We start from the raw sequence: 27505 nt of genomic DNA, 5'->3' as shown, positions 1-27505 counted from the left end.
CTGCCTGCCATTCTGAAAGGGACCCGTTTGTGGGATCTCTTGTTGGTGAAAAGAGTAAACAAATGTAAAGAGAAAAAAGCAACTCCATGGCAAAAAACCCCACAAACTAAGGAGAAATGTACAGAAATGCAAGTATGGATCGAATTAAGGAAAACAACTGCATTGGATAATCATTTGCATTGCTGCTACTAATATTTCCATGGTGGTGAGATAATCTGGCGTATAACAATGATCATAGTCATACAATGTAAAAACAGGCCCTTCAGCCCACTTGCCCTTGGTGACCAAGATGCCCCACCTATTTAAGCCCACTTTCGGCCCATATTCATCAAAACTGTTCCTATTCATGTATCTATCCAAGGGCCCGTTACTACGCTGAATTTCTCTACAAACCTATAACACGAGAGTAATCAGCTGCACTCTGCATCATGACCTGCACTGCCCCATTACAATGTACTGCTGAAACCTCTTTTGATTTGCCTCCTCCTGCAACATTCTTTATCAGCCTCCATACTCCAGATATTGGTACATATTTTATCCTTGCCCCATCACGGTGTATTGGTTCTGCATTGTTCAACCCAATTTTGTAAACTTCTTGCCTTGTTCTGCAAGTTCTCTGAATGATGGGCACGGTGGCGCAGCGGTAGAATTGCTGCCTTACTGCGCCAGAGACCCGGGTTTAATCCTGACTACAGATGGTGTTTGTGTGCAGTTTGTAGGTTCTCCCTGTAACCTGCGTGGGTTTTCTCCGGGTGCTCTGGTTTCCTCCCACACTCCAAAGACGTACAGGTTTGTAAGCTAATTGGCTTCGGTAAAGATTGTAAATTGTCCGTAGTGTGTCGGATAGTGTTCGTGCGTGGGGCTTGCTGGTCGGCGGGGAATCGGTGGGCCAAAGTGCCTGTTTCCACGCTGTATCCCTAAACTAAACTAAAGCATGGCTGTCTTTCGCATTCACTATTCCCATCCAGCAGAAACAACATTATGATTTTTGTTATATTTGTATCTCCACATTGATAATGTCATCAACCCTACTTTTCCTATCACTGTTTAATATCCAGCTCACATTGCTGAAGCATTTTGGGACATCCCAGAATGTGAATTACAAATATGTATAGAAATGATACACGTGGAACAGTGCAGAACATCAGATGTGAATGCCTCTGCTCCTCAGCCTAATGACTGGGAAATCCCTCTGCGCAAATCAACTATACGTATTTATCTGTCAAAACACCAAAGATGACAGATATTGTGTGACTTTAGAACATAGAACAGTGCAGCACAATGTCTGTGCTGAACATGATGCCAAGACCATCACATAACCCATATCCCTCCATATCCATGTGCCTATCCAAAAGTCTTTTAAATGCCACTGAAGCATCTGCTTCAACCACCTCCCCCAGCAGCACGTACCAGGCACTCACCTTTCCTCTGTGCAGAAATCTTGTTCCACACATCTCCTTTACACTTTGCCCTTCTCACCTCAAACATGTGCCCTCTAGTATTTGATTTTTCCATCCTGGGAAAAAGATTTTGACTGTCTACCCAATCTATGCCTCTTATAATTTTATGTACTTCCATCAGGTCTCCCTGCATTCCAGAGAAAACAATCCATCTATCCAATGACTCTTTGTAGCTAAACAAGTCAAGTCAAGTCAAGTTTATTTGTCACATACACATACACGATGTGCAGTGAAATGAAAGTGTCAATGCCTGCGGATTGTGCACAAAAAAAGAATTACAGTTACAGCATATAAATAAAGTTAATAAGTTACTATAGTGTAGACAAAAATTTAGTCTCTGGAGTTATAAAAGTTGACAGTCCTGATGGCCTGTGGGAAGAAACTCCGTCTCATCCTCTCCGTTTTCACAGCGTGACAGCGGAGGCGTTTGCCTGCCCGTAGCATCTGGAACAGTCCGTTGCTGGGGTGGCAGGCGTCCCTCATGATCTTGCTTGCTCTGGATCTGCACCTCCTGATGTATAGGTCCTGCAGTGTAGTTCCCATGGTACGTTCTGCCGAACGCACTACTCTCTGCAGGGCCATCCTGTCCTGGGCAGAGCTGTTCCCAAACCAGACTGTAATGTTGCCGGACAGGATGCTCTCTACAGCCCCAGAGTAGAAGCAATGAAGGATCCTCAGAGGCACTCTGAATTTCCTCAGCTGTCTAAGGTGGTAAAGGCGCTGCTTTGCCTTACCCACCAGTGCGGCAATGTGCGTTGCCCATGTCAGATCCTCTGTGATGCGGACTCTCCCTGAAGTCTTCTAATCCAGGCAGCATTCTGGTAAACCTCCTCTGCAGCCTTTCCAAAGCCTCCACATTCTTCTTGTAATGAGAGCGATCGGAAATGCACGCAATACTCCAAATGCGGTCTAACCATAAAACGGCATCATAACTTCCTGACTCTAATACTTAATGCTCTGACACACAATAGCAAGCATACCATATTCCTTCTTTACCACTCAATCTACTCCTATTGCCACTTTCAGGGAGTAATGGACATAGAACCCAGAAACTGACAGAAAAAAAAATTAAAGAAAGACACAAAGTGCTGGAATCACTGGAGTCAGTCTGAAGAGGTTCCTGACCCAGAACGCATTTATCGTTGTTCCCCAGGGATGCTGCCTGACCCGCTGAGTTACTCCAGCACTTTGTGTCTTTCTTTCTCTGTATCCCTCTGAATACTTTGATAGCCTTCCTCATAGTCTGCAACCCCAGCAATCTTGGTGTCATCTGCAAATTTACTAACCATCCCATCAGCGTTTATGTCCAAGTCATTGATATACATCACAAACAGCAGCAGTCCCAGTACAGATCCCTGCGGAACTCTACTGGTCACAGACCTTCAGCATGAATATTGTCCTTCCACCACAACCCTCTATCAGTAAGCCACTTCCAAACCCATATGGCCAAGTCACTATTAATCCCGTGTATTTTATTCTTCTGCATCAGCCTCCCATGGGGGACTTAATCAAATGCTTTACTAAAATCCATGTCGCTAACATCCACCGCCCTACTTTAAAAAGGGTTGGCATTACATGTACACACCCTGTTTACCTCTCTCTTTATCCCACTTCTTACTTGCTCTGAATTCTTCATGTTCAACATTACAGGAAATGAATTGATAAAAAGTGCGTTTTGTATATACTTTCAACTGCCTTGCCAGATGCGTTTGAACGTTGAGTATTGCAAACACCGCTTCATGTGAGAGCTAGGACTGGACTACTTAGTGCTTGGTGATCTTGCTTCAGCATTGCAGTCATCTTAAGTCATCATTAATCTTGAATATTTTGTTGAACTCCCACAGGATGTTTATAGCACTGAGGTGCCACACTGCCGTGGGAATGATTGAGAAAAACGTCAGAGCAATGATGTCGCCTTGTTTGACATCTCTCCTCACTGAGATGGGATCTGTTGTAAACCCCGTTGTTAGCAATATGACTTGTATGCCATCAAGTAGATGATTGCAAAATTCTGTGGGCAGTCACAATTAAATTTAGAACCATTTTTTGTCCACATTTTCAGTCCCTTTTACACATGGCTGGTGATGACAAACCAATCGTGTGGTTTCATAAAACATGCAAACATACAGCACAGGAACAGGTCCTTTGGCACACAATGTCTGTGACAACAAAATGTCCCAGAATGTGGTGACGACTTCAATGGTCCATTTGGTCGCTGAGTGATTATTACTCAGCTGAAAAGGACAACTTATATCCACAAGAGTAAGCGTCAGAAACAGGCCGTTAGGCCCACCACATCGACGATGACCACAAAGCACCCATCTACAATAAACCCACCATCCTTGCCTGCGCCTGAAGTCGATCATCTTGGCAAATGCTCGTCTAGACACTAGTCAAGTGCTGTCAGGGACTCTGTTTCCACAACTCTCTCAAGCAGTGTGTTGCAGGGACTCACCACTCTCTGAGTGAAGGTCACCCTGATATCTCCTCTAAACCTCATAACAACTCCCGATATGGGGAAAGGTTTCCTGCAGTCTGCCCTATCATTTTATAGAACATAGAACAGTTCAGCACACAATGTTTGAGCCGAACATGATGCCTTATTGTGCCTGATCTCATCTGCCTGTACATGATCCATATCCCTCTATTACTTGCACTTTCATATGGCTATCTAACAACCTCTTAAACGCCCCTATTGTATCTTTCTCCACCACCACCCCAGGCAATGCGTTCTCCATTAAAAAACTTGTCCCGCACATCTCCAATAAACTTTGCCCCTAATAAGTACGCCCTCTAGTACTGGACAATTCCATCCTGGGAAAAAGGTTCTGACTGTCTACCCTTTCTATTCCTCTCATCATTTTATATACTTCTATCAAGTCTCCCCTCAACCTCTGATGTTCCAAAGAAAACAATCTAGGTCTGTCCAACCTTTCACTGTAGCTGAAACCTCTAATCCAGGCAACATTCTGGTAAACCTCCTCTGCACCTTCTTCAAAGCAGCAACACCTTTCCTGCAATGGGGCGAGTGATACTGCACGTGATACTCCAAATACCTCAACATGTCGTCTATTAAGCTCCTCCACACAAGGAGAGCAGATCCAGCCTCCTCATAACCAAAACACTCCCTCCTCGGGAATATCTTGGTGAATCTCCTCTGCACCCTCTCAAAAGCTATCATATCATTCCTATTATGAGGTAATCAGAACTACACACAATCTCCAGCTGAGGTCTGACTAATGTTTTATAAAATGTATATGAAGAAACTGCAGATGTTGGTTTAAATCTAAAATAAGTTCGTCTGAAGAAGGGTCTCGACCTGAAACGTCACCCATTTCTTCTCTCCCGAGATTTTGAGTTACTCCAGCTTTTTGTGTCTATCTTTAATGTTTTATAAAGTTGAAGCATAACCTCCTTCTTCTTGTATTCAATGACCAGATGAACGATGGCCAGCATCCAATGTGCCTGCTTAACCACATCTCCCTGCGATGCATTTTCAAATATCTTTGGACTTCCACCCCGAGGTCACCCCGTTCTTCAACACACTCCAGGACCGTACCATTCGTGGTGTGTCCCAGACCCACCAGTACTCCGGAAATGCAGCACCCCATAGTGATCAGATTTAATCACACCTGCCATTTCTTAGACCATCTCACCAACACATTAATATCAACCAGGAGCCTAAGCTGACCCCCCCCCAGTCTCCACAACTCCAACAATCTTCATGACATCAGTGATCTTACTGATCATCCTACATTCACAATCAGTCAGAGGATTGAGTATATTAGTTGGGAGGTCATGTTGCAGTTATATGAGACGTTGGTGAGGCCACATTTAGAGTATTGTGTTTAGTTCTGGGCACGATATTAGAGGAAAGATGCTGTTAAATTGGAAAGGGTACAGTGAAGATTTACGAGGATGTTGCTAGGACTCGAGGGCCAAAACTATAGGGAGAGGTTGAGCAGGCTAGTGCTCGATTCCCTGGAGCGCAGAATGAAGAGGAGTGATTTTTATAGAGGTTTATAAAATCATTGGAGCAATCGATCAGGTGGACGCAGAGAGTCTCTTCTCAGAGTAGGGAAATCAAGAAGGAGAGGACTAAGGTTTAAGGTGAAGGGGGAAAGATTTTATAGGAATCTGAGGGGTAACTTTTTCACACCAAAGGATCCTTGGTGTATGGAACGAGCTGCCGGAGGAGGTAGTTGAGGCAGGAATTATCGCAATGTTTAACAAGCAATTAGACAGGTACATGGATAGGACAGGTTTGAGGGTAGGGGCCAAACGTAGACAGCTGGGACTAGTGTAGCCGGGACATGTTGGCCGGTGTGGGCAAGTTGGGCCGAAGGGCCTGTTTCCATGCTGTATCACTCTATGACTATGACTTTTCAATTATAGATCCATCTGCCACACTCTGCTCTCTCATTGTTGAGTCTGCATCTTCCCATGGCCCATAAAGTGGGACTAGTGGAGAGGGGACATGTTGGTCAGTGCGGGCAAGTTGGGCCGAAGGGCTTGTTTCCAAGGAGAACAGTCCCAGCCTTTAGAGTCTTTCCTCATAACCAAAACCCTCCCTTCTTGGGAATGTCTTGGTGAATCACCTCTGCACCTCTCAAAAGCCATCACATAATGTTGTAATCAGAACGACACACATTCTCCAGCAGAGGTCAGACCAGTGTTTTATAAAGTTGGAGCATAACGTGCTTCATCTTGTACTCAAGGACTTGGTTATGATGGCCAGCATCCAATGTGACGACTCTACGACTCTATAAGTCACACACTTAGACAATAGACAATAGACAATAGGTGCAGGAGTAGGCCATTCAGCCCTTCGAGCCAGCACCGCCATTCAATGCGATCATGGCTGATCACTCTCAATCAGTACCCCGTTCCTGCCTTCTCCCCATACCCCCTCACTCCGCTATCCTTAAGAGCTCTATCCAGCTCTCTCTTGAAAGCATCCAACGAACTGGCCTCCACTGCCTTCTGAGGCAGAGAATTCCACACCTTCACCACTCTCTGACTGAAAAAGTTCTTCCTCATCTCCGTTCTAAATGGCCTACCCCTTATTCTTAAACTGTGGCCCCTTGTTCTGGACTCCCCCAACATTGGGAACATGTTTCCTGCCTCTAATGTGTCCAATCCCCTAATTATCTTATATGTTTCAATAAGATCCCCCCTCATCCTTCTAAATTCCAGTGTATACAAGCCCAATCGCTCCAGCCTTTCAACATACGACAGTCCCGCCATTCCGGGAATTAACCTAGTGAACCTACGCTGCACGCCCTCCATAGCAAGAATATCCTTCCTCAAATTTGGAGACCAAAACTGCACACAGTACTCCAGGTGCGGTCTCACCAGGGCCCGGTACAACTGTAGAAGGACCTCTTTGCTCCTATACTCAACTCCTCTTGTTACGAAGGCCAACATTCCATTGGCTTTCTTCACTGCCTGCTGTACCTGCATGCTTCCTTTCATTGACTGATGCACTAGGACACCCAGATCTCGTTGAACTCCCCCTCCTCCTAACTTGACACCATTCAGATAATAATCTGCCATTCTATTCTTACTTCCAAAGTGAATAACCTCACACTTATCTACATTAAACTGCATCTGCCATGTATCCGCCCACTCACACAACCTGTCCAAGTCACCCTGCAGCCTTATTGCATCTTCCTCACAATTCACACTACCTCCCAGCTTAGTATCATCTGCAAATTTGCTAATGGTACTTTTAATCCCTTCGCCTAAGTCATTAATGTATATCGTAAATAGCTGGGGTCCCAGCACCGAACCTTGCGGTACCCCACTGGTCACTGCCTGCCATTCCGAAAGGGCCCCATTTATCCCCACTCTTTGCTTTCTGTCTGTCAACCAATTTTCTATCCATGTCAGTACCCTACCCCCAATACCATGTGCCCTAATTTTGCCCACTAATCTCCTATGTGGGACCTTGTCGAAGGCTTTCTGAAAGTCGAGGTACACCACATCCACTGACTCTCTCTCCCCTGTCAATTTTCCTAGTTACATCCTCAAAAAATTCCAGTAGATTTGTCAAGCATGATTTCCCCTTCGTAAATCCATGCTGACTCGGAATGATCCCGTTACTGCTATCCAAATGCTCAGCAATTTCGTCTTTTATAATTGACTCCAGCATCTTCCCCACCACTGATGTCAGACTAACTGGTCTATAATTACCCGTTTTCTCTCTCCCTCCTTTCTTAAAAAGTGGGATAACATTTGCTATCCTCCAATCCATAGGAACTGATCCTGAATCTATAGAACATTGAAAAATGATCTCCAATGCTTCCAATATTTCTAGAGCCACCTCCTTAAGTACCCTGGGATGCAGACCATCAGGCCCTGGGGATTGATCAGCCTTCAGTCCCATCAGTCTACCCAAAACCATTTCCTGCCTAATGTGGATTTCCTTCAGTTCCTCCATCACCCTAGGTTCTCCGGCCCCTAGAACATTTGGGAGATTGTGTGTATCTTCCTCAGTGAAGACAGATCCAAAGTAACGGTTTAACTCGTCTGCCATTTCTTTGTTCCCCATAATAAATTCCCCTGTTTCTGTCTTCAAGGGACCCACATTTGCCTTGACTATTTTTTTCCTCTTCATGTACCTAAAAAAACTTTTGCTATCCTCCTTTATATTATTGGCTAGTTTACCCTCGTACCTCATCTTTTCTCCCCGTATTGCCTTTTTAGTTAACTTTTGTTGCTCTTTAAAAGAGTCCCAATCCTGTCTTCCCACTCTTCTTTGCTATGTTATACTTCCTCTCCTTAATTTTTATGCTGTCCCTGACTTCCCTTGTCAGCCACAGGTGTCTCTTACTCCCCTTAGAGTCTTTCCACCTCTTTGGAATAAATTGATCCTGCAACCTCTGCATTATTCCCAGGAATACCTGCCATTGCTGTTCTACCGTCTTCCCTGCTAGGGCCTCCTTCCAGTCAATTTTGGCCAGCTCCTGCCTCATGCCTCTGTAAACCCCTTTGCTATACTGTAATACCGACACTTCCGATTTTCCCTTCTGCCTTTCCATTTGCAGAGTAAAACTTATCATGTTGTGATCACTGCCTCCTAATGGCTCTTTTACCTCTAGTCCCCTTATCAGATCAGGATCATTACACAACACTAAATCCAGAATTGCCTTCTCCCTGGTAGGCTCCAGTACAAGCTGTTCTAAGAATCCATCTCGAAGGCACTCTACAAACTCTCTTTCCTGGGGTCCATTTCCAACCTGATTTTCCCAGTCTACCTGCATGTTGAAATCTCCCATAACCACTTATATTATAAATGGCCCTGCAGAACACCACAGGACGACACACAGTGCTAGAGTAACTCAGCGGGACAGGCAGCATCTCTGGAGAGAAGGAATAGATGACGTTTCGGGTTGAGACCCTTCTTCAAACTCGACCCGAAAGGTCACCCTTTCCTTCTCTCCAAAGATGCTGCCTGTCCCGCTCAGTGACTCCAGCACTTTGTGTCTATCTTCGGTTTAAAACAGCATCTGCAGTTCCTTCCGACACACTGGTCATAGGTATCCTGTCACAAAACAACCCTCTGCCATCACCCTCTACCTCCTAATACCAAGCTAATTTTGGATACAACCTGCCAACTTGCCCTGGATCCCATGGGCCCGAACCTTATGGATCAGGCTCCCAGGTGAGACCTTGTCTGAAGACTTACTGAAATCTGGGTAAACTGCATTTATTGCACCTCACTCATCAACACACCTTATCAGCTCAAAAAATTAAATCAGATCAGACAGGATCTTCCCTTGAAGCCTTTAGTACTTTAGAGATACAGGTCCAGTCCAGACACCAAGTCCAAGTCCATGTGGAGCAGCAATCACTCTGTCCACCAACCTACACACACGAGGGACAAATTACAATAGACAATTAACCTATAAACCTGCACGTCTTTGGGAGGGATGGAAACCGGAGCACCCGGTCAAAACCCATATTCTTCAAAAGCTTTCCTATCCATGTACCTGTTGAAATGTATTTTAAATGATGGGGTATCTTGGTTGGAATGGGCAAATTGGGGCAAAGGGCCTGTTTCTGTTCTGTGTGACTCTATGACTTGAATTGTTGTTATTGTATCTGCCTCACCCAGCACCATATACCCACCACCCTCTGTGGAAAACGTTGCCCCTCAGGTTCCTTTTGATTCTTTCCCCTCTCACCTTACTTCATTCTCTGCCCTTCACAGAGTTATGCTGGTTGTCTCTGATCAGTCTCTGTCTTTGCAAGTGATCACTGATCTTGTCCTTTATACTTTGTTCCAATCCCCTCCTTACAACAGTTATGGCGATATTTACCAGGGCTTTCCCCTGCTGCCTTTGTTGAAAAGAGCACCACATTTGCCACCCTCTAGTCATCTTGTACCACACTGTGTCCAGCGAAGATTTCAATGTCTCAGCCAGAGCCCCAGCAACCTCTTCCCTTGCCTCACAACAATGGGAAGCACTTGCTGACTCCTGAGCCTTATAGACAATAGGTGCAGGAGGAGGCCATTCGGCCCTTCGAACCAGCACCACCATTCAATGTTCATGGCTGATCATTCTCAATCAGTACCCCGTTATTTGTAATGGCATTTTCATTGTGCTAATAGTGCAACAACTCATTTTCAGTGTTATAATGTTCGGAATTAGCATCACAGAAGGTTTAATCAGTAGCAGTGCGATGAGCTGAGATCGGTTGTTGACATTTTACTTGAGGAGTGCCAGACCATGTAACAGATACCGGACTAAATCATGGAGCAGCAGTACATGCAGTATATATCACACTCTGTATGACCTCCATTTGTCAGGAATGTCCTTGGCAACAAAGAGCTCCTACGCTTTGATAAAAGAGCTTATTTTGCAGCCTCAACACTTAACAGCACCGAGACCAATAGTTGCCCTGCAGTCATCTGACAAACTGATAAATGGAGGTTAGCACATATTATGCCGCATGATGTAATCACAGGCCAATCACCACATACATCTTGCTTGCATGCCAGGACTATTCAGTGATATTGAGAGCATCCAATTACAATATATAAACTGAACCTCATCAGGTCTGGAAATGGTGGTATCACCAAGCAGCGTTTACATATACGTCTCAGCAGCTGAGCTTACAACAATATAACCAGAAATAACTGAGCAAGGGTATTCAGGACCGCAGGAAGACTGATAGGCATCATCACAACATCTGGATACTAATGAAAGACCCACATCCTCAACTCCTCATTATTAACTTTAGGCCAGGTACTAAAATGGGAATCTCAGATGCAAATATATCCATGTAAACAGCTTCAAGCACATTTATTAAAGACGGAAACATTCTCGCACAGGAACATGAAACGTGTATTTACCAATTTGATGGCATCAATATGTAATACACACGACCTTATATTATTCCCTGTGTAATAAGACTCGTGTTTTTCTCAGTTCAAGTTCACTATATTCAGGGCTGTCACTTCATTGTGGTGCTGAGAGAGCGAACAACATAACAAAGACACAATATTCTACGTAGGTATTGATAGAAAGCTTTTGCATACTCTCTCAGACAAAGACTCTCATGACGGTTTTAAGAGCAGCAGGGATATTTTCTCAGTAGCCATTCCAGCCAACATCAGTGAGAAGATGGATTTGGTGGTTAATTATCTCCTCAATGTGTCTGATGCCTTCCCATCTTCCTCTCAATTTCCTCTCAATTTATGGACCAGTGCATTTGTGCTACTTTAGAATGCCCCGACATAATAAAACGTTCAATAAACAAAAGTTTATTTTTCAGTTTAAAACTGCCTTTTCCCTTAAAAACACAGCAATATATTTTTCTGTTTGCCTATATTAAAAAATATTTCAAATTTTATTTTTCTCATAATGTACAATTAATAATTGAATGAGCATAATTACTGTCTTGATAGCCTTTACTGTACCATGCCTGTGTCACTCCTATCTAGCCAGACTACTTCCTCATGTGCTACCTCCCACTCTAGAGCTCAGCAGGTTCTGATGAAGGGTCACTGTCCTGAAACACTGACTTTATCTGCTCTCTTTAAATGCTGCCTGGGTCACCAAGTGATTCTAGCATTTACTGTTTTTATATTATTTTGTGCTATAGTAACTACAAAGGCAATCTTCTTGGTTTCTCCCAACTGTTCCTTCTTGGATTTAGAATTGACTTTGGAATTTAGAGATACAGCGAGGAAACAGACCGTGCCGGACTAGACAAGACAAGCTAGATGCAGGAAAAATGTTCCCAATGTTGGGGGAATCCAGAACCAGGGGCCACAGTCTTAGAACTGAGGTGAGAAGTAACTTTTTCACCCAGAGAGTTGTGAATTTGTGGAATTCTCTGCCACAGAGGGCAGTGGAGGCCAATTCACTGGATGAATTTAAAAGAGAGTTAGATTGAGCTCTAGGGGCTAGTGGAATCAAATATATGGGGAGAAGGCTGGCACAGGTTACTGATTGTACATGACCCGCCATGATCACAATGAATGACGGTGCTGGCTCAAAGGGCCAAACGGCCTCCTCCTGCACCTATTGTCTATGTTTCTATAACCACCGATCACCCCTTACACTACACACTAGGGATAATTTACAGTTTTTACTAAAGCCAAATTAACCTACAAACCAGCACGTCTTTGGAGTGAAAGAGGAAACTGGAGCATCCGGGGAAAACCGAAGCAGTCACAGGGAGAACGTACAAACTCTGTACAGACAGCACCCGTAGTCAGGATTGAACCTGGGTCTCTGGCAGCAAGTCTACCGCTGCGCCACCGTGCCACCCTGGTGATTTGTTGATGTACATGGTCTGAGTGATGATTACGTTAGAAATTAACTTTAATTTGGAGGTGGGATAGAAGACAATGGGAAGATTGCAAATCTGCATAATTTCAATTCTGTTGGCATTTTGCATAAGAAAACAGAGGACTTGCTTCCAGTACAGCATTCCCCTATCTGTGAGAACGTGTGCTAAACCTAATTCTAACAATTATTTAAAAATAAGGATAATAAAAAGTTTAAATAGTACACATTTTTCAGATATTATGAGACTTTAGCTTGCACTAAACATTATTCCCTTTACGTTGTAATCTACACACTGTGGATGGCTTGATTGTAATCATGTATAGTCTCATTGACTGGAGAGCATGCAATAAAAAAGCTTTTCACTGTACCTCGGTACACGTGACAATAATAAACTAAGAAGAAATGTTGTTACCTACCTAAGTTATTGTCTGTTAACACTTCCTTGACTTTCTTAGTGATGGCATATGTATCTAGTTCAGGGGACATGGCTACCAGCTTCTGTATGCTTAATGCTGACTGGCCAGACATAGGCAGCAACAACAGAGCCTGCACATCATTTGAGGACTGTTCACATGGTTCTGACTGTTTGATGTCCTTGTTGCTCTCAGTGGCTATTGAGTGCTGGGACGTTAGTTCAGCCACACTCTTCGCCGACTCCACAGAGCTGACTGGAGATTCAGGGGCTGGGCTGCAACTGGCAGAAGTCTTTGGAGTAATCTCTGAAATAAAGGCATGTGTTACAATTATAAAAAATCATTGTTCTTTTGTACAAAGTATTTTAATCAGATGATCAGAGACTTTACCTCAAAACTAAACCCTAAATGGCAAATGTATTTAATCTTTTACAGCTGTAAAATCAAATACACAGCCTAAAGGCAGAGATGTGAAAGGAAGATTTGTTTTGTGTAAAAGCCTTTAAGTGCAGACAAGAAATATGAAAAGAATAATAATGTCTTGTGTACTGAAGTAGTAGTGCATGGGGAAGAGGCAGGAGGAGATCCAGTCAAGACTCCAATCCAGTCTTTGATTATCATATATACTGTAAAATGCATTTTATCAGGATGCAACACATCATGGTTTGGGAACAGTTCCATCTGAGACTGCAAGAAATTGCAGAGAGTTGTAGACACAGCCCAGACCATCATCTAAACCAACCTCCCTTCCATTGACTCCACCTACATTTCACGGTGACTCGGCAAGGCCAGCAGCATAATCAAGTCTCACCATGGACACTCCCTCTTCTCCCCTCACTGCTCCTCAAAATCACAAACGACATTCTCCTCTCCTCCGACGCTGGCAACCTCAACATCCTCATCCTACTTGACCTCAGCGCCGCCTTTGACACCATAAATCACTCCATTCTCCTCACCCGACTTGAAACCTCCCTTAACATCACCGGCACAGCCCTATCCTGGTTTAAATCTTACCTCTCTGACAGACACCAGTTCATCTCCATTAACAACTGTAAATCCCCCACCGCTCCCATCCCCCAAGGTGTCCCCCAAGGCTCAGTCCTTGGCCCCCTCCTCTTCATCCTCTACCTGTTCCCCCTTGGTCAATTAATCCGCCGTCATGGTCTCAACTTCCACTGCTTCGCCGATGATATCCAGCTCCTCATCTCCACCAAGTCAATCTCCTCCACCACACACTCTACACTGACAAACTGCATTACTGAAATAAAATCTTGGCTTCAATCAAACTTCCTCAAACTCAATTGCAACAAATCTGAAATCATCATCATTGGTCCAAAAATGCTCACCAAATCCACCCAAAACTTCATCCTCAACATTGATGGTCTCCCAGTATCCACCTCACCTCACATCCGGAATCTTGGAATCATCCTTGATCAAACCCTCTCCTTCGACAAACACATCAAACACATCACAAAAACAGCCTTCTTCCACCTCAAAAACATTGCCCGTCTCCGTCCATCCCTCTCCTCCACAGCTGCAGAAACCCTCATCCACGCCTTCATCACCTCCCGTCTGGACTACTGCAACAGCCTCCTCTATGGCGCACCCTCAAAAATCATCAATAAACTTCAATACATTCAAAACTCCGCTGCCCGTCTACTCACACACACCTCGATCCGTGACCATATCACCCCCGTCCTTTATAAACTCCACTGGCTCCCCATCCCCCAGAGAATCCAGTACAAAATCCTCCTCATAACCTACAAAGCCCTCCATAACCTGGCCCCATCCTACCTGACCGACCTCCTCCACAGGCACACTCCCACCTGCACCCTCCGCTCTGCCGCTGCCAATCTCCTATCCCCCCACATCCGGACTAAACTCAGATCCTGGGGGGACAGGGCTTTCTCCATCGCTGCTCCCACCCTATGGAACTCACTACCCCAAACCGTTAGAGACTCCCCCACACTCACCACATTCAAAACATCGCTGAAGTCTCACCTGTTCAGTACTGCCTTCAACCACTGAAGGTCACCTCACCTACTGTCTCCTTTCTCTGTTCATTTATTTATTTACTTATTTATCTATTTATTAATTTCCCTGTGTTCTCAAAATCTCTGTAAAGCGTCTTTGAGTATATGAAAAGCGCTATATAAATAAAATGTATTATTATTATTATTAGAAGTGTGAAAACGCACGCTTCCAGATTCAGGGACAATTTCTTCCAGGCTGTTATCAGGTGACTGAAACATCTTATCACCAACTAGAGAGCGGTCCTGACCTACCATCTACTACATTCAAGACCCTCAAATTACCTTTAAACAGACTTTACTGCACTTCATCTTGCACTAAACATTATTCCCTTTACCCTCTATCTATATATTGTGGATCGCTGACTGGTTAGCACGCAACAAACAAAGCTTTACACTGTACCTCGGTACAGGTGACAATAATTAACTCACTAAACTACACAAGGGGTTACGCAAACAGTAAAACTAGCAAGAGGACTAGGATGGGGAGAGAAGGGGAGAGTGGGAATGCAATGGTTATCATCTCTTCACCAACCAACAATGGACCATTGTGGGCTCCCCCTTTCCTGAGTCATCAGTGCCAGCTCTGATTTGTTCTGCACCTTTTCATATCTCTAGTTTCCCTCGCCCCTGACTCTCAGTCTGAAGAAGGGTCTTGATCCGAAACGTCACCTATTCCTTTTCTCCAGAGATGCTGCCTGTCCCACTGACTTACTCCAGCATTTTGTGTCTATCTTCAGTGTAAACCAGCATCTGCAGTTCCTTCCGACACATTCTCTTAGCAGCTGAGGGTACAGGGTGTCTGGTCCATTAACAAGGCCAGGCCCGTCACCAGGTGAAACACAGTCCACCAGGCTCAACACCAGGTGAAACACAGTCCACCAGGCCCATCATCAAGTGAAACACAGTCCACCAGGCTCAACACCAGGTGAAACACAGTCCACCAGGCTCAACACGTCCTTGCCGGAAAGTTTGTTTCATGGACATGTACTTCTGATCTCCACTCTGTCCCGTCTCGTCATGACTTTATATTTTGATCAAATCTACCCCCCTCTTTCTCTTCTGTATGAAACCAGTCCGAACCCCTCTGATCTATCCTTGAAACTGTGATCTTTCAGCTCAGGAACCATTGGTATGTCATGGTATTAAAATGATCTGATAATCTTCCGATGAAGTACCTTGGGACGATGGTAAGTGAGCTACGTGTAAATAGAAGACCTCTTTGTTACAGACATGCTAGCTTTTGCCATTGAATTACATTTTGTAACGACAGTTTTGTACTTTCTACTTTGCAAATGAAAAATCCATCTCTCTCTCCTGTCCATTGAAACCCTCACAATCCCTGATAGGCACGGGAGCAAATGATTGTTGAGAGACTCTGAGAACAGGTCTGCTACCGGCAATTAAAAATCTTCAGCCTCCACACCTTTCTCCAAGTTATTTTTAGATTCAAGACTGAGCCACAAAGAAATATCTGAAGTGCACTTGACAGCTTCTCTTGGTTCTCTGAAAAAAACAGATTGGTAATCCCCTTCCCCAAAATCGCATTTTTATTAAGATGACAAACCAAATAAAACTTAGCATTGGTGAATACAGCTTTATGAACAAACAATTTTTTACCAGACGTGAATACAATCCATTATCAATCTGAATCTGAGGCCATGGGAACTGAACTTTATTAATAGAAATTTGTTTTACAGGAACACCAGAATAACTTGCATTTTACAACCTGACAATAAAAATAATACAACCTTTCCCCGTACATCATTTATCTTTAAAAGTCGTAATGCAAATGCATGACAGCATTTTGGTCAAAGTTAGTTCTTTAATCATAGCCAGCAGAGAATTAGCTACCAAATTTGCTCCTAATTCACTGGTGCAAGGGAACGGCTTGGCAGATCATCCATCTTCCTCACCATGTGGTGTCAAGGATGCCTAAAACTCCAGCATGATGAAGATGTTTCCACTGAGCTCTATGTCCTTTAACCTATCCCAAGGTCAAAGATACCACTGGTAGGCTAATAATATTTAGACCTTCTTTCTAACACATGGTTCCTGTTTCCATTGTTGATATGCATTATAAATCTATCTTACTAATATTACTTCAAAGTACGGTTTCATAAAAACTTCTTATTTTTAATCGGATGAAGTGTCTTCAATCTGTACTGTTGTTTGACTTTGCACAGATGCTGCCTGACCTGCTGAATAGTCAGCACTTGTTTTTCTTTCGAATTTGCCGCATCTGCGATTCTTCGATTTCAAAATAATTATTGGTAATTAATATAAAGCTTTTGTGATGATTTAGTTTAGCGTTTGTAACATTCCACATGTAGTTTAGTTTATTGTCACTTGTGGCGAGGTACAGTGAAAAACTTTTGTTGTATGCTAACCAGTCAGTGGAAAGACAATACATCATATCATATATCATATATATATACAGCCGGAAACAGGCCTTTTCGGCCCTCCAAGTCCGTGCCGCCCGATTATAATTGAGCCATTCACAGTGTACAGATACAGGATAACGGGAATAGTGTTTCATGCAAGATAATGCTGGAGGAACTCGGTAGGTCAGGTAGTATCAGGAGAGGGAATGGATCAATAGAGACAATGTCTCCGCTCGGTCCCTTCTTCCGACTGATGGAACGGGGGGGATGGGGAGTGAAAGCTGAAAGAGAGGTGGGGGTGGGGCAAGACCTGACAAGTGACAGGTCAGTGCAGGTGAGGGGGAACAAGTGATAGGTCAGTACAGATGGGTGGAACAAGTGACAATGGCTGGCGATGAAAAGAAGACAAAAGGGTATCAATAAGGAAAGAGAAGTTGTTAAATACAGAGGGAGAGTATGAGTGAAGGGAACAGGAGGGAGGGGACAGAGGGGTCATAAAAAGGAAATATGGGATTTGGAGATAGGAAATCAGCATACGGTGAAGCGGAAAAGAGCAGGGTGACCAGGTTGGTGGGAGATGGTGGGAGAAACGTGTATTACTGGAAATTGGGGGAATTCAATGTTCATGCCGTTGGGTTGTGTTCTACCCAAGTGGAATGAGAGTTGCAGTCCTTCCAGATTGCCTGTGGCCTCACTCGGGCAATGGAGGCCCAGGACAGAAAGGTCAGAATGGGAATAGGAAGAGGACTAAAAATGGTTGGCAACCAGGAGATCCAGCAGGTCTTGGTGGACCAAGAACGAGGATTCAGCGAAATGGTCGCCTAGTCTCCACTTGTCTCACCGATGTAAAAACGGCTACATCGACGACATCGAATGCAATAGGCAAGTTTTGAAGGGGTGCATGTGAACCACTGTCTCACCTGAGAGAGATGGAAGTGAGGGGGATGTGGGTTCAAGTGCTCCATCTCCTGCTGTTACAGGGGATAGTTCCTTGGGATGGGGCGGGTTGGGTGGGAAGGGATGAACAAACCAAGGAAGTATGGATAGAGTGGTCCACACAGAAGGCAGCGTAGATGTGAAGATACGAGTGGTGATGTGATCACATTGAACGTGATGGAAATGTCGGGGAACATTCATAATCCATCAGTCTGAAGAAGGGTCCCAATCATCTGTCCATTCCGTGCAGAGATGCTACCCGCCCCTCTGCGTTCCTCCAGCACTTTGATTTTTGCTCAAGACTTCAGCAACTGTAATCTCTTGTGTTGCCATGTGACAACATGCCACCCACTGTTTCCCATTGGTTAAAATTCACGTCTTGTATTCATGTCTTCCCTTCGCTATACACGGCCACACATCTTAATGCCAGGACTCAAGCAGTCCCTCTCGCTGCCTGCTGTGTCAAGCATGCAAGCACCAGTTGGCATGGAGAAGGTACGACGTGGCCTAACCAATGGGCAACACAGATGCATTGTGGGTGGCACGGTGGCGCAGGGGTAACGTTGCTGCCTTACAGCGCCAGAGAAATGCATTCGATCCAGATTACGGGTGCTGTCTGTACGTTCTCACTGTGACCGCTTTGGTTTCCTCCAGGGGCTCCGGTTTCCTCCCACACTCCAAATTCGTACAGGTTGGAGTTATAATTGGGTTTGATAAAAAATGTAAATTGTCCCTCGTGTGTAGGATAGTGCTAGTGTATGGGGTGATCACTGGTCGGCACGGACCTGGTGGGCCGAAGGGCCTGTTCCAGTGCTATATCCCTAAAGTCACTCCTTTGATCAGTTTCACATTTTGAAAAAATCATAATGTACCCATAGATTTAGTTTAGAGATACAGGGCGGCTGCTCCCGGTGGAGCGGGAGCTGGCTGGGTGAGGTCACGTGTGGCGCGGGGCAGTGACGTCACCCTTTGTCCCTTATTTGGGAGTGAGGAAGTTGGCAACCCTACTAATACGGGACAAGGGCGGTCCCGTAAGGGACAAACTAATTTAGCCCAAAATAAGGGATGTCCTGCCTACTACGGGACAGTTGGCAACACTATCTGGTTCACACTCATCTATTCCAACAGTTACATCCTTAAAACCCCATCTCGGGTAGGGTTTGTCAAACATAATTCCCTTTCAGCATCCTGTCTGTAATCCTGGGTGATACTTTCCAAGCATCCTTTATCATAGCCTCTAGCGGTTTCCCCACTGCTAACATGAGACAACCCCAACTGCAGTTAGTGGTTTCCTTTGCCTCCATTTGTAAATAGTGGGGTTACATTTGCTACTCATCAATCTGTGGGAACTATTCCACATTCTATAGAACTGGAAAAGAATAACAAACACATCCACTATTTCCATCGTTCCCTCCTTTAGTCCTCTGCAAAAAAAATCATCAGCTTCTGGGGATCAGTCGACTTTCAGTTCCATTAATTTCTCCAGCATTATTTTCTCCCTGATACCAATTTCCTTTATGTAGAAAATAAAACAGTACAGCACAGAAACAGGCCATTCGGCCCACAAAGTTTGTGCTGAACATGATGCTAAGTTAAACTTATTTCAACTGCCATATCGTATAGAGTCATAGAGTGATACGGTGTGGATACGGTGTGGCCCAACTTGGCCCACTGGCCAACATGCCCCAGCTACACTAGTCCCAACTGCCCGTACTTGGTCCATAACTCTCCAAACCTGTCCTATCCATGTACCTGTCTAACTGTTTCTTAAACGGTGGGATAATCCCAGCCTCAACTACCTCATTTGGCAGCTTATTCCATACACCCACCCCATGGATCCCTATTAAATCTTTTCCCCTTCAATAGATAATAGACAATCCAGGTGCAGGAGTAGGCCATTCGGCCCTTCGAGCCTTGAACCTATGTCCTCTGGTCCTCGATTCCCTTAACCTGGGCCTGAGATTCTGTGCATCTACCCAATCTATTCCTCTCATGATTTTATAGTGTAGGAAGGAACTGTAGATGCTGGTTTAAACCGAATATAGACAGTCTGAAGAATGGTCTCGACCCGAAACGCCACCCATTTCTTCTCTCCAGAGATGCTGCCTGTCCCGCTGAGTTATTCCAGCATTTTATGTCTGTCATCTGCCAAATCCCTCTATTCCCTGCCTATCCAAAAGCCTCTTAAACGATTCTCAATGATTCAATCATACTTTATTGTCAAATGTACCTAGGAACAGTGAAATGCTTTGTTTTGCAGACAACCCGGTAAAATCATATAGCAGACCTCACCTAAGCAGTACATAACTATCTCCTACTATCTATCTCATTGGAGACCCTCGGACTATCTTTGATCGGACTTTACTGGCTTTATCTTGCACTAAGCATTATTCACCTTATTCCCTTTACCATGTATCTGTACACTGTGGATGGCTCAATGGGAATCTTGTATAGTCATGTATTTTCTTTCTGCAGACTGGTTAGCAGGCAACAAACGCTTTTCACTGTACCTCGGTATACGGGCCAATGAACTAAACTAAACATAAGTGTCGCCATATTTATGGTGCCGACAAAGTCACAAAAGCTCACCGAACAGTTCTGATCTCTGCCTGCTGCCGCCGGGCCGCCCATCATTCTCGGCGCCCCTTCCTCCCCCCCCGCCAGGTCGCCCCTTCGTTCTTGGCGCAGCCCCCACAATGCCGGCTCCCGCTGTCGTTCCCGCAGCCCCCCACCGTTTAGCCCCATCTTTCTCGGTTGCCCCACCCCCCATGCCATGTACCCCCTTTGTTCTCAGCGGCCCCCCCCACTGGGTCCCCCCTTCATTCACGGTGGCCCCCACCCCCTGCAGGGTAGCTCCCAGCAGCCCTCCTCGCTCCCGGCACCCTCACTTGCACCTTAAAAACATAGAAACAGTTGCAGGAGTAGGCCACTCGGCCCTTCGTGCCAGCACTGGTATTCAATATGATCATGGATGATCATCTAAAATCAGTATCCCGTTCCTGCTTTCTCCCCATATCCCTTGATTCTTCTAGCCGAAGAGCTAAATCTAACTCTCTCTTGAAAACATCCAGTGAATCGGCCTCCACTGCCCTCCACAGATTCACAACTCTCTGGGTGAGAACTTTTTTCCTCATCTCAGTCCTAAATCGCCTACCCCTTATTCTTAAACTGTGACCCCTAATTCTGGATTTCCCCAACATCGGGAACATTTTCCCTGCATCTAGCCTGTCCAATCCTTTAAGAATTTGATATGTTTCTATAAGATCCCCTCTCATCCTTCTTCCTCTATGAAGACTGGGGCAAAGTTGTTTAATTGCCCTGCCACAACTCAGTTCCTCATTATGAATTCCTTTGTGTGACTACAGGGACCTACTGATCTCACAGTAGAAGCTTTGACAGCCCACTTTTGTATTCCCCTCATGTTTGCTCACATTAATTTAGCTCCATTAATCAATTCCTCTTTTGCTGAAATCTAAACTGCCTACAATCTACAGGCTTACTAATTTGACCAGCATCTATATACATCTCCTTCTTTGATCTAATACTATTCTTGACATCTATTGCCAGCCATGGATCACATTTAAAAGAAAGCATTTTATCGGATACATCACAGACCACAAGAAATTGCAGAGAATTGTGGACGCAGCCCAGACCATCACACAACTCCACTGACTCCATCTACACTTCATGCTGCCTCAGCAAGACCACCAGCAAAACCCCGGTCACTCCCCTCTCCCATCAGGCAAGAGGTACAGAAATGTGAAAACGCACACCTCCAAATTGAGGGACAGTTTATTCCCAGCTGTCACCAGGCAACTGAACCTTCTTATTAACTGGAGAGTGGTCTTGACCTCTATCTACCTCATTGGAGACCCTCGGACCACCTTTAATCGGACTTTACTGGACTATATCTTGCACTATACATTAATCCCTTTATTCCTTTATACACTATGGGCAGCTTGATTATAATCATGTATAGTCTTTTCACTGACGGGATAGCAAGCATCAAAAAAGCTTTTCACTGTACCTCAGTACACGTGACAATAAGCTAAATTAAATTTAAAAAAATATATATTTTTACAGCAGAACAGAATTATATAACTGTTGTGCTTCCTGCATTTGTTCCTTCAACATTAGCTATATCTGCATGGAAACAACCTGGGCCAGCACAGTGGTGCAGCGGTAGAGTTGCTGCCCGACTGTTTATGGAGTTTGTACGTTCTCCCTGTGACCGCGTGGGTTTTCCCCAGGTACTCCGGTTTCCTCCCACACTCCAAAGATGTACAGGTTTGTAGGTTAATTTGGCTTCGGTAAAAATTGTATATTGTCCCTAGTGTGTAGGATCGTGCTAGTGTACAGGGGTCGCACGTCCGCGCGGACTCGGTGGGCCGAAGGACCTGTTTCTCTAAACTAAACTAAACTAAACTACACTCTGCATGGAGACTGGGTGAAAACCAAATTGCACACTTAAACATAAGGCTCCTATCCCATGGTTATTCGCAGGTCACTGGGGCTGCCAGGCAGTGGTCTACACGAGTTGTACCAAAGGAAAACTGCCCCTTCCATGGCACATCTGCAGGCATCTATTACTGCGTCTAACTGCAGTGGTTTTACAGCGTTTACATCTTTATCAGTGCACCTGGCGTCAAATCAGATCTGCATCCAACCAAAGATAATCTTGATTGCAAATGACAGGCTCCATGTTTCTGGAATTTCTCATAATTAATAACATCAGCAGAGTTCAAAGACAAAACAATATCATGTGTTTGACAATTTTTTCATGTTACTGCTTCACACGTTTCAGGTGTTAAAGCAGTTCATTTACTTCCCAAGTTATGAAACCAATTGCGTTTGATAGCAAACCATAAGTGCCGGAGCAACCTTTCTTCAGGCTCATTGTAGTACGATAGAGGATGTTGGAAAAGAGGTGGGGGCAGGACAAAGCCTGGCAAGTGATTGGTGGATACAAGCAAGGAGTTTGATAAAGATAAGTTAGCACTTTATCTCCTGAATTTGTGGCTTTTTGCAGGTGACATTTAGATCACCATTCACTCCAAGGGCTTGTCAGCCATAGTCAGAGGACCTGGCACAGAGATACCAAGGAAATAAATCATTCTGAAATCCACTTACGATGTTGAAACAATGTTGCATAAATCAAGATATTTCATCCTTCTACAAGATTATAAATAAAGGAATACTAACAAATGCATTCATTTCAGCTTTCTTTCATCTTTTAAGTTTAGAGATACAACATGGAACCAGGCCCTCTGGCCCACAGAGTCTATGCCGACCAACCATCACCCTGTACCCACTAGTTGTATGTTATCCCACCTCTCAACCACTCCCTGCACATTAGGAGAAATTTACAGAGTCCAATTAACCCCCACAAACCAACAAATCTTTGGGGTGTGGGAGGAAACCGGGGCACCTGGAGGAAACCCATGTGGTTACAGGAAGAACGTGCAAGCTCCACGCAGATAGCAACTGAGGTCAGGATCGAAGCCAGATCCCTGATGCTGCGAAGCAGCCGCGCCACCGTGCCGCCCCTAAATATTAATTAGGTGGTCTTGCATTAATGCCCCATTACTCTTTTAAAATCAAAGCCTTTCATGTGAACAAAAGAAAATCCTATTAAATAGTTGCGGAGGGAGGTATAATGGATGGGAGACTGCATGTGGAATATAAGCAGATGCCACTCAACATTTTCACACTGTGAATTCCAGTTAATGTTGGACTACTGCTCGTCTCAAGTCAAGGCAAGAGGTTGTGGTGGGGGTGAGAAGGCATTCTAACAGAAATGTTGCTCTTGCACCCACGAGAGTGCTCATCTCAGAGAGTGAAGATGGTGAAAAGTAAACTTCATGAATTGCTGCAGCAAAATATTTTCTGAACGTGAAGGCGTTTTTTCAGCAGCTGATGGAGGTGATCGATGATGGGAGGGGCAGTAGATGATATCCACATGGATTTTAAAGTCCTTTATGGTGGTCTGATCCAGAAGTTTAAGATGCATGAGATCCATGGTGATTTGGGCGTTTGGATTCAGAACTGGTTTACCTATAGAGGACTGAGGGTAGTGGTAGAAGAGGGGTATTCTGGATGCAAGTCAGTGACCAGTGGCCTCCCACAAGATCTGTGCTAGTACTTTTGTCGGTTGTGATGTATCTATGATTTGGACATGTAGATAGAATGGTTAGTATACGTGCAGTGGATTTGACAATTGGTGGAGTTATGGACAATGAGGTAGGTTGTCAAAGGATTCAGCAGGAAATAGATTTGTTAAAGGTATGGGTGGATAAATCAAGAACCAGAGGACATAGGTTTAAGGTGAGAGGGGAAAGATTTTTTACACGGTGAGTATAACAACATTTAAAAGTCATTTGGACAGGAACATAGAAAGGAAGGGTTTGGATAGATATGGGCCAAACGTGGGCGGGTAGGACTAGTGTAAATAGGGCAGGTTGGGGAAAGAGCCTGTTTCCATGCCGTATGTCTCGATATGTAAAAAGCCAAGTAACCATTGGGGAGAATCACCTAGAAAAGTGTGGTCTACAGAATGTCAATCAAAGCAATAAGAATGATGTGTTTCCAAGAACATCTCCTGTGCCTGCACGTGAAGGAGGAGTTGAAGAGTTGAGTATAGGAGCAAAGAGGTCCTTCTGCAGTTGTACAGGGCCCTAGTGAGACCGCACCTGGAGTACTGTGTGCAGTTTTGGTCTCCAAATTTGAGGAACGATATTCTTGCTATTGAGGGCGTGCAGCGTAGGTTTACTAGGTTAATTCCCGGAATGGCGGGACTGTCATATGTTGAAAGACTGGAGCGACTAGGCTTGTATACACTGGAATTTAGAAGGATGAGAAGGGATCTTATCGAAACATACAAGATTATTAAGGGATTGGACACGTTAGAGGCAGGAAACATGTTCCCAATGTTGGGGGAGTCCAGAACCAGGGACCACAGTTTAAGAATAAGGGGTAGGCCATTTAGAACGGAGATGAGGAAAAACCTTTTCAGTCAGAGAGTTGTAAATCTGTGGAATTCTCTGCCTCAGAAGGCAGTGGAGGCCAGTTCTCTGAATGCATTCAAGAGAGAGCTGGATAGAGCTCTTAAGGATAGCGGAGTCAGGGGGTATGGGGAGAAGGCAGGAACGGGGTACTGATTGAGAATGATCAGCCATGATCACATTGAATGGTGGTACTGGCTCGAAGGGCCGAATGGCCTACTCCTGCACCTATTGTCTATTGTATATAAACTCCATCTGCCATTTCTCCACCCATTTCCACAGCTAATCTATATCCTGCTGTATCTTCTGATAGCCTTCCTTACTGCCTGCAGCTCCGCCAATTTTGGTGGCGTCAGCAAACCTACTCACCAACCCATGTACAATTACGTCCAGGTCATTTATATATATCACAAAAGGCAGAGTTATAGTACAGATCACTGCGGAACTCCACCGGTCACAGATATCCAGTAGATTATCAACCCTCTATCTTCTATGAATAAGCCAGTTCTGAATCCATACAACCAATTCACCGTGAATGCCGTGCATCTTAATCTTCTGCATAAGCTTAGCATGAGTACCAAAAGCCGCCCCGAATCGCGGGGCTTGGGTCGGCCCGCTGCGGACTTTTCACCATCCGGCGCGGCCTACAATAGGCCGCGGTATTTTCTCCGCCCGGAGGGGGCTTCAATGTCGGGAGCCACGACCGTCCCGATGTGGCATCTTCAACAGCCTGACCGCGGGAGAAGACGGCAGGGGAAGAGAAAAGACATTCTGGCCTTCCATCACAGTGAGGAGGTGACTGGAGGAGACTCACTGTGATGGATGTTTCTTTTTTTTTGTTTTCTGTTGGTTTGTGAATGTGTGTGTTATTGCTTATTTTTATTGCTCTTATTGTTGGACTGTGGGTAATGGAATTTCGTCCAAAAGACATGTTTTTTTGGACGACAATAAAGGCAATTCTGATTCTGATCCTTAGTACAATCCATGTATAACAACATCCACTGCCCTACCATCATCAACCTCCTTCGTCATCTCTTCAAAAAACTCAATCAGGTTATTAAGACACGACCTGCTGTGGGTAAAGCTGTGCTGGCTATCCCTGATTAGCCCAATCTCTTCATATCTCGAATAATTCTCTCCAATAGATTCCCTACCACTAACACGAGGCCCACAAGCCTATAATTCCTTGGATTTTCTCACCTTCCCTTCACAAGCAAAGGAACTGGTCATTCTCCAGTCCAATGTACAATGGTTTTTTGATTGTCAAGTGCACTAAAGGCACATTGGAATAAAGTTTTTGAAAATAGATCATTAGTGCGATTATTGCCATACATAAAGACAATCCCTGATAAAGTACCCCATGCAGAGAAACAGCCCACTGAGTTGTCGGATGTTTGCACCATTTTACACAGTCCAAGCTGCATTTGGCCATAAAGGAAGGCTGCAGCCATCGCCTCATTGTCTCCAAATGTCGGAAAAGTCATCATTGTAACCAGATCTCACTAATCCTCGGACTTCTCAGCCACCTCCACTGGAGGACACTGCCACATTATGTTTTCTTATGAGCTTTTTCCCATCAATGCTCAAGATGGGAGACTTGGTTTGGAGGTCGTTATTATTGTATCCACCCAAAGCCACATCATTAAAATAGTACTTAAGCTGAAGTATAGTAATCATTTACAATCAAGATGCTGCTAGGTTTTCTGACGATATTAAAATCCGATCTCAAAGATGGAATTAATATTCAGCAGTATGATAGTTTCTTCCTTGAAGCCTATTTCTACAGTGCTGAAGATATTTGCAGAGTATTAGTTTTGTATAAGCTCTCAAATTATCAGTGTTTTTCATTGTAAATTTACTTGCTACCCCTGTAGGACATGAATTATCGACTTTGGGCTGATAGTTGATGTGTGTAAGCAAAGGAATGTGGCAACAGGAATGGGCCAAGAAACAACTGGGAGCGGGCAGGGTGGCAGATGTGGCCAGGAGCAGCGAGAGAGTACTATCTAAAGTTAGAGAAGTCGATGTTCATACCGCTGGGCTGTAAGCTGCCCAGGCGAAATATGAGGTGCTGTTCCTCCAATTTCCGGTGGGCCTCACTAAGGCACTGGAGGAGACCCATGACAGAAAGGTCAGACTGGGAGTGGGAGGGGGAGTTGAAGTGCTCAGCCACCGGGAGATCAGGTTGGTTAAGGCGGACTGAGCGAAGGTCAGTCCCCTCCCTCTTCCCCTCCCCCTTCCCAGTTCTCCATCTATCTTCCTGTCTCCACCTATATCCTTCCTTTGTCCCGCCCCCCTGACATCAGTCTGAAGAAGGGTCTTGACCCGAAACGTCACCCATTCCTTCTCTCCCAAGATGCTGCCAGACCTGCTGAGTTACTCCAGCATTGTGAGAATAAATACCTTAGATGTGGCCAGGATGTCAGTGGCATCGACAATGGTGGTTGCAATGGTGGCGGGCATTACCAGAAAGGCG

At 44.7% G+C, this 27505-nt stretch overlaps 1 protein-coding gene across 4 annotated transcripts in view; it reads right to left on the bottom strand.

The window, feature by feature from the left end:
• The window catches only part of cux1b (cut-like homeobox 1b), a 477189-nt gene that overhangs the window by 101937 nt on the left and 347747 nt on the right, over positions 1–27505 (bottom strand). For 3 of the 4 annotated variants that reach the window (XM_078422717.1, XM_078422719.1, XM_078422718.1), the window contains one exon: positions 12682–12984. The exons of the other annotated variant lie outside the window; for it this stretch is intronic. In XM_078422717.1, the coding sequence (XP_078278843.1) occupies positions 12682–12984 (303 nt within the window). The remainder of the gene's footprint in view (positions 1–12681; positions 12985–27505) is intronic. 4 annotated transcript variants of the gene reach the window in all.

Source organism: Rhinoraja longicauda, chromosome 26 (assembly GCF_053455715.1).
Source record: "Rhinoraja longicauda isolate Sanriku21f chromosome 26, sRhiLon1.1, whole genome shotgun sequence".
Taxonomy (NCBI): Eukaryota; Metazoa; Chordata; class Chondrichthyes; order Rajiformes; family Arhynchobatidae; genus Rhinoraja; species Rhinoraja longicauda.
This window is presented reverse-complemented; position numbering and strand designations above follow the sequence as displayed.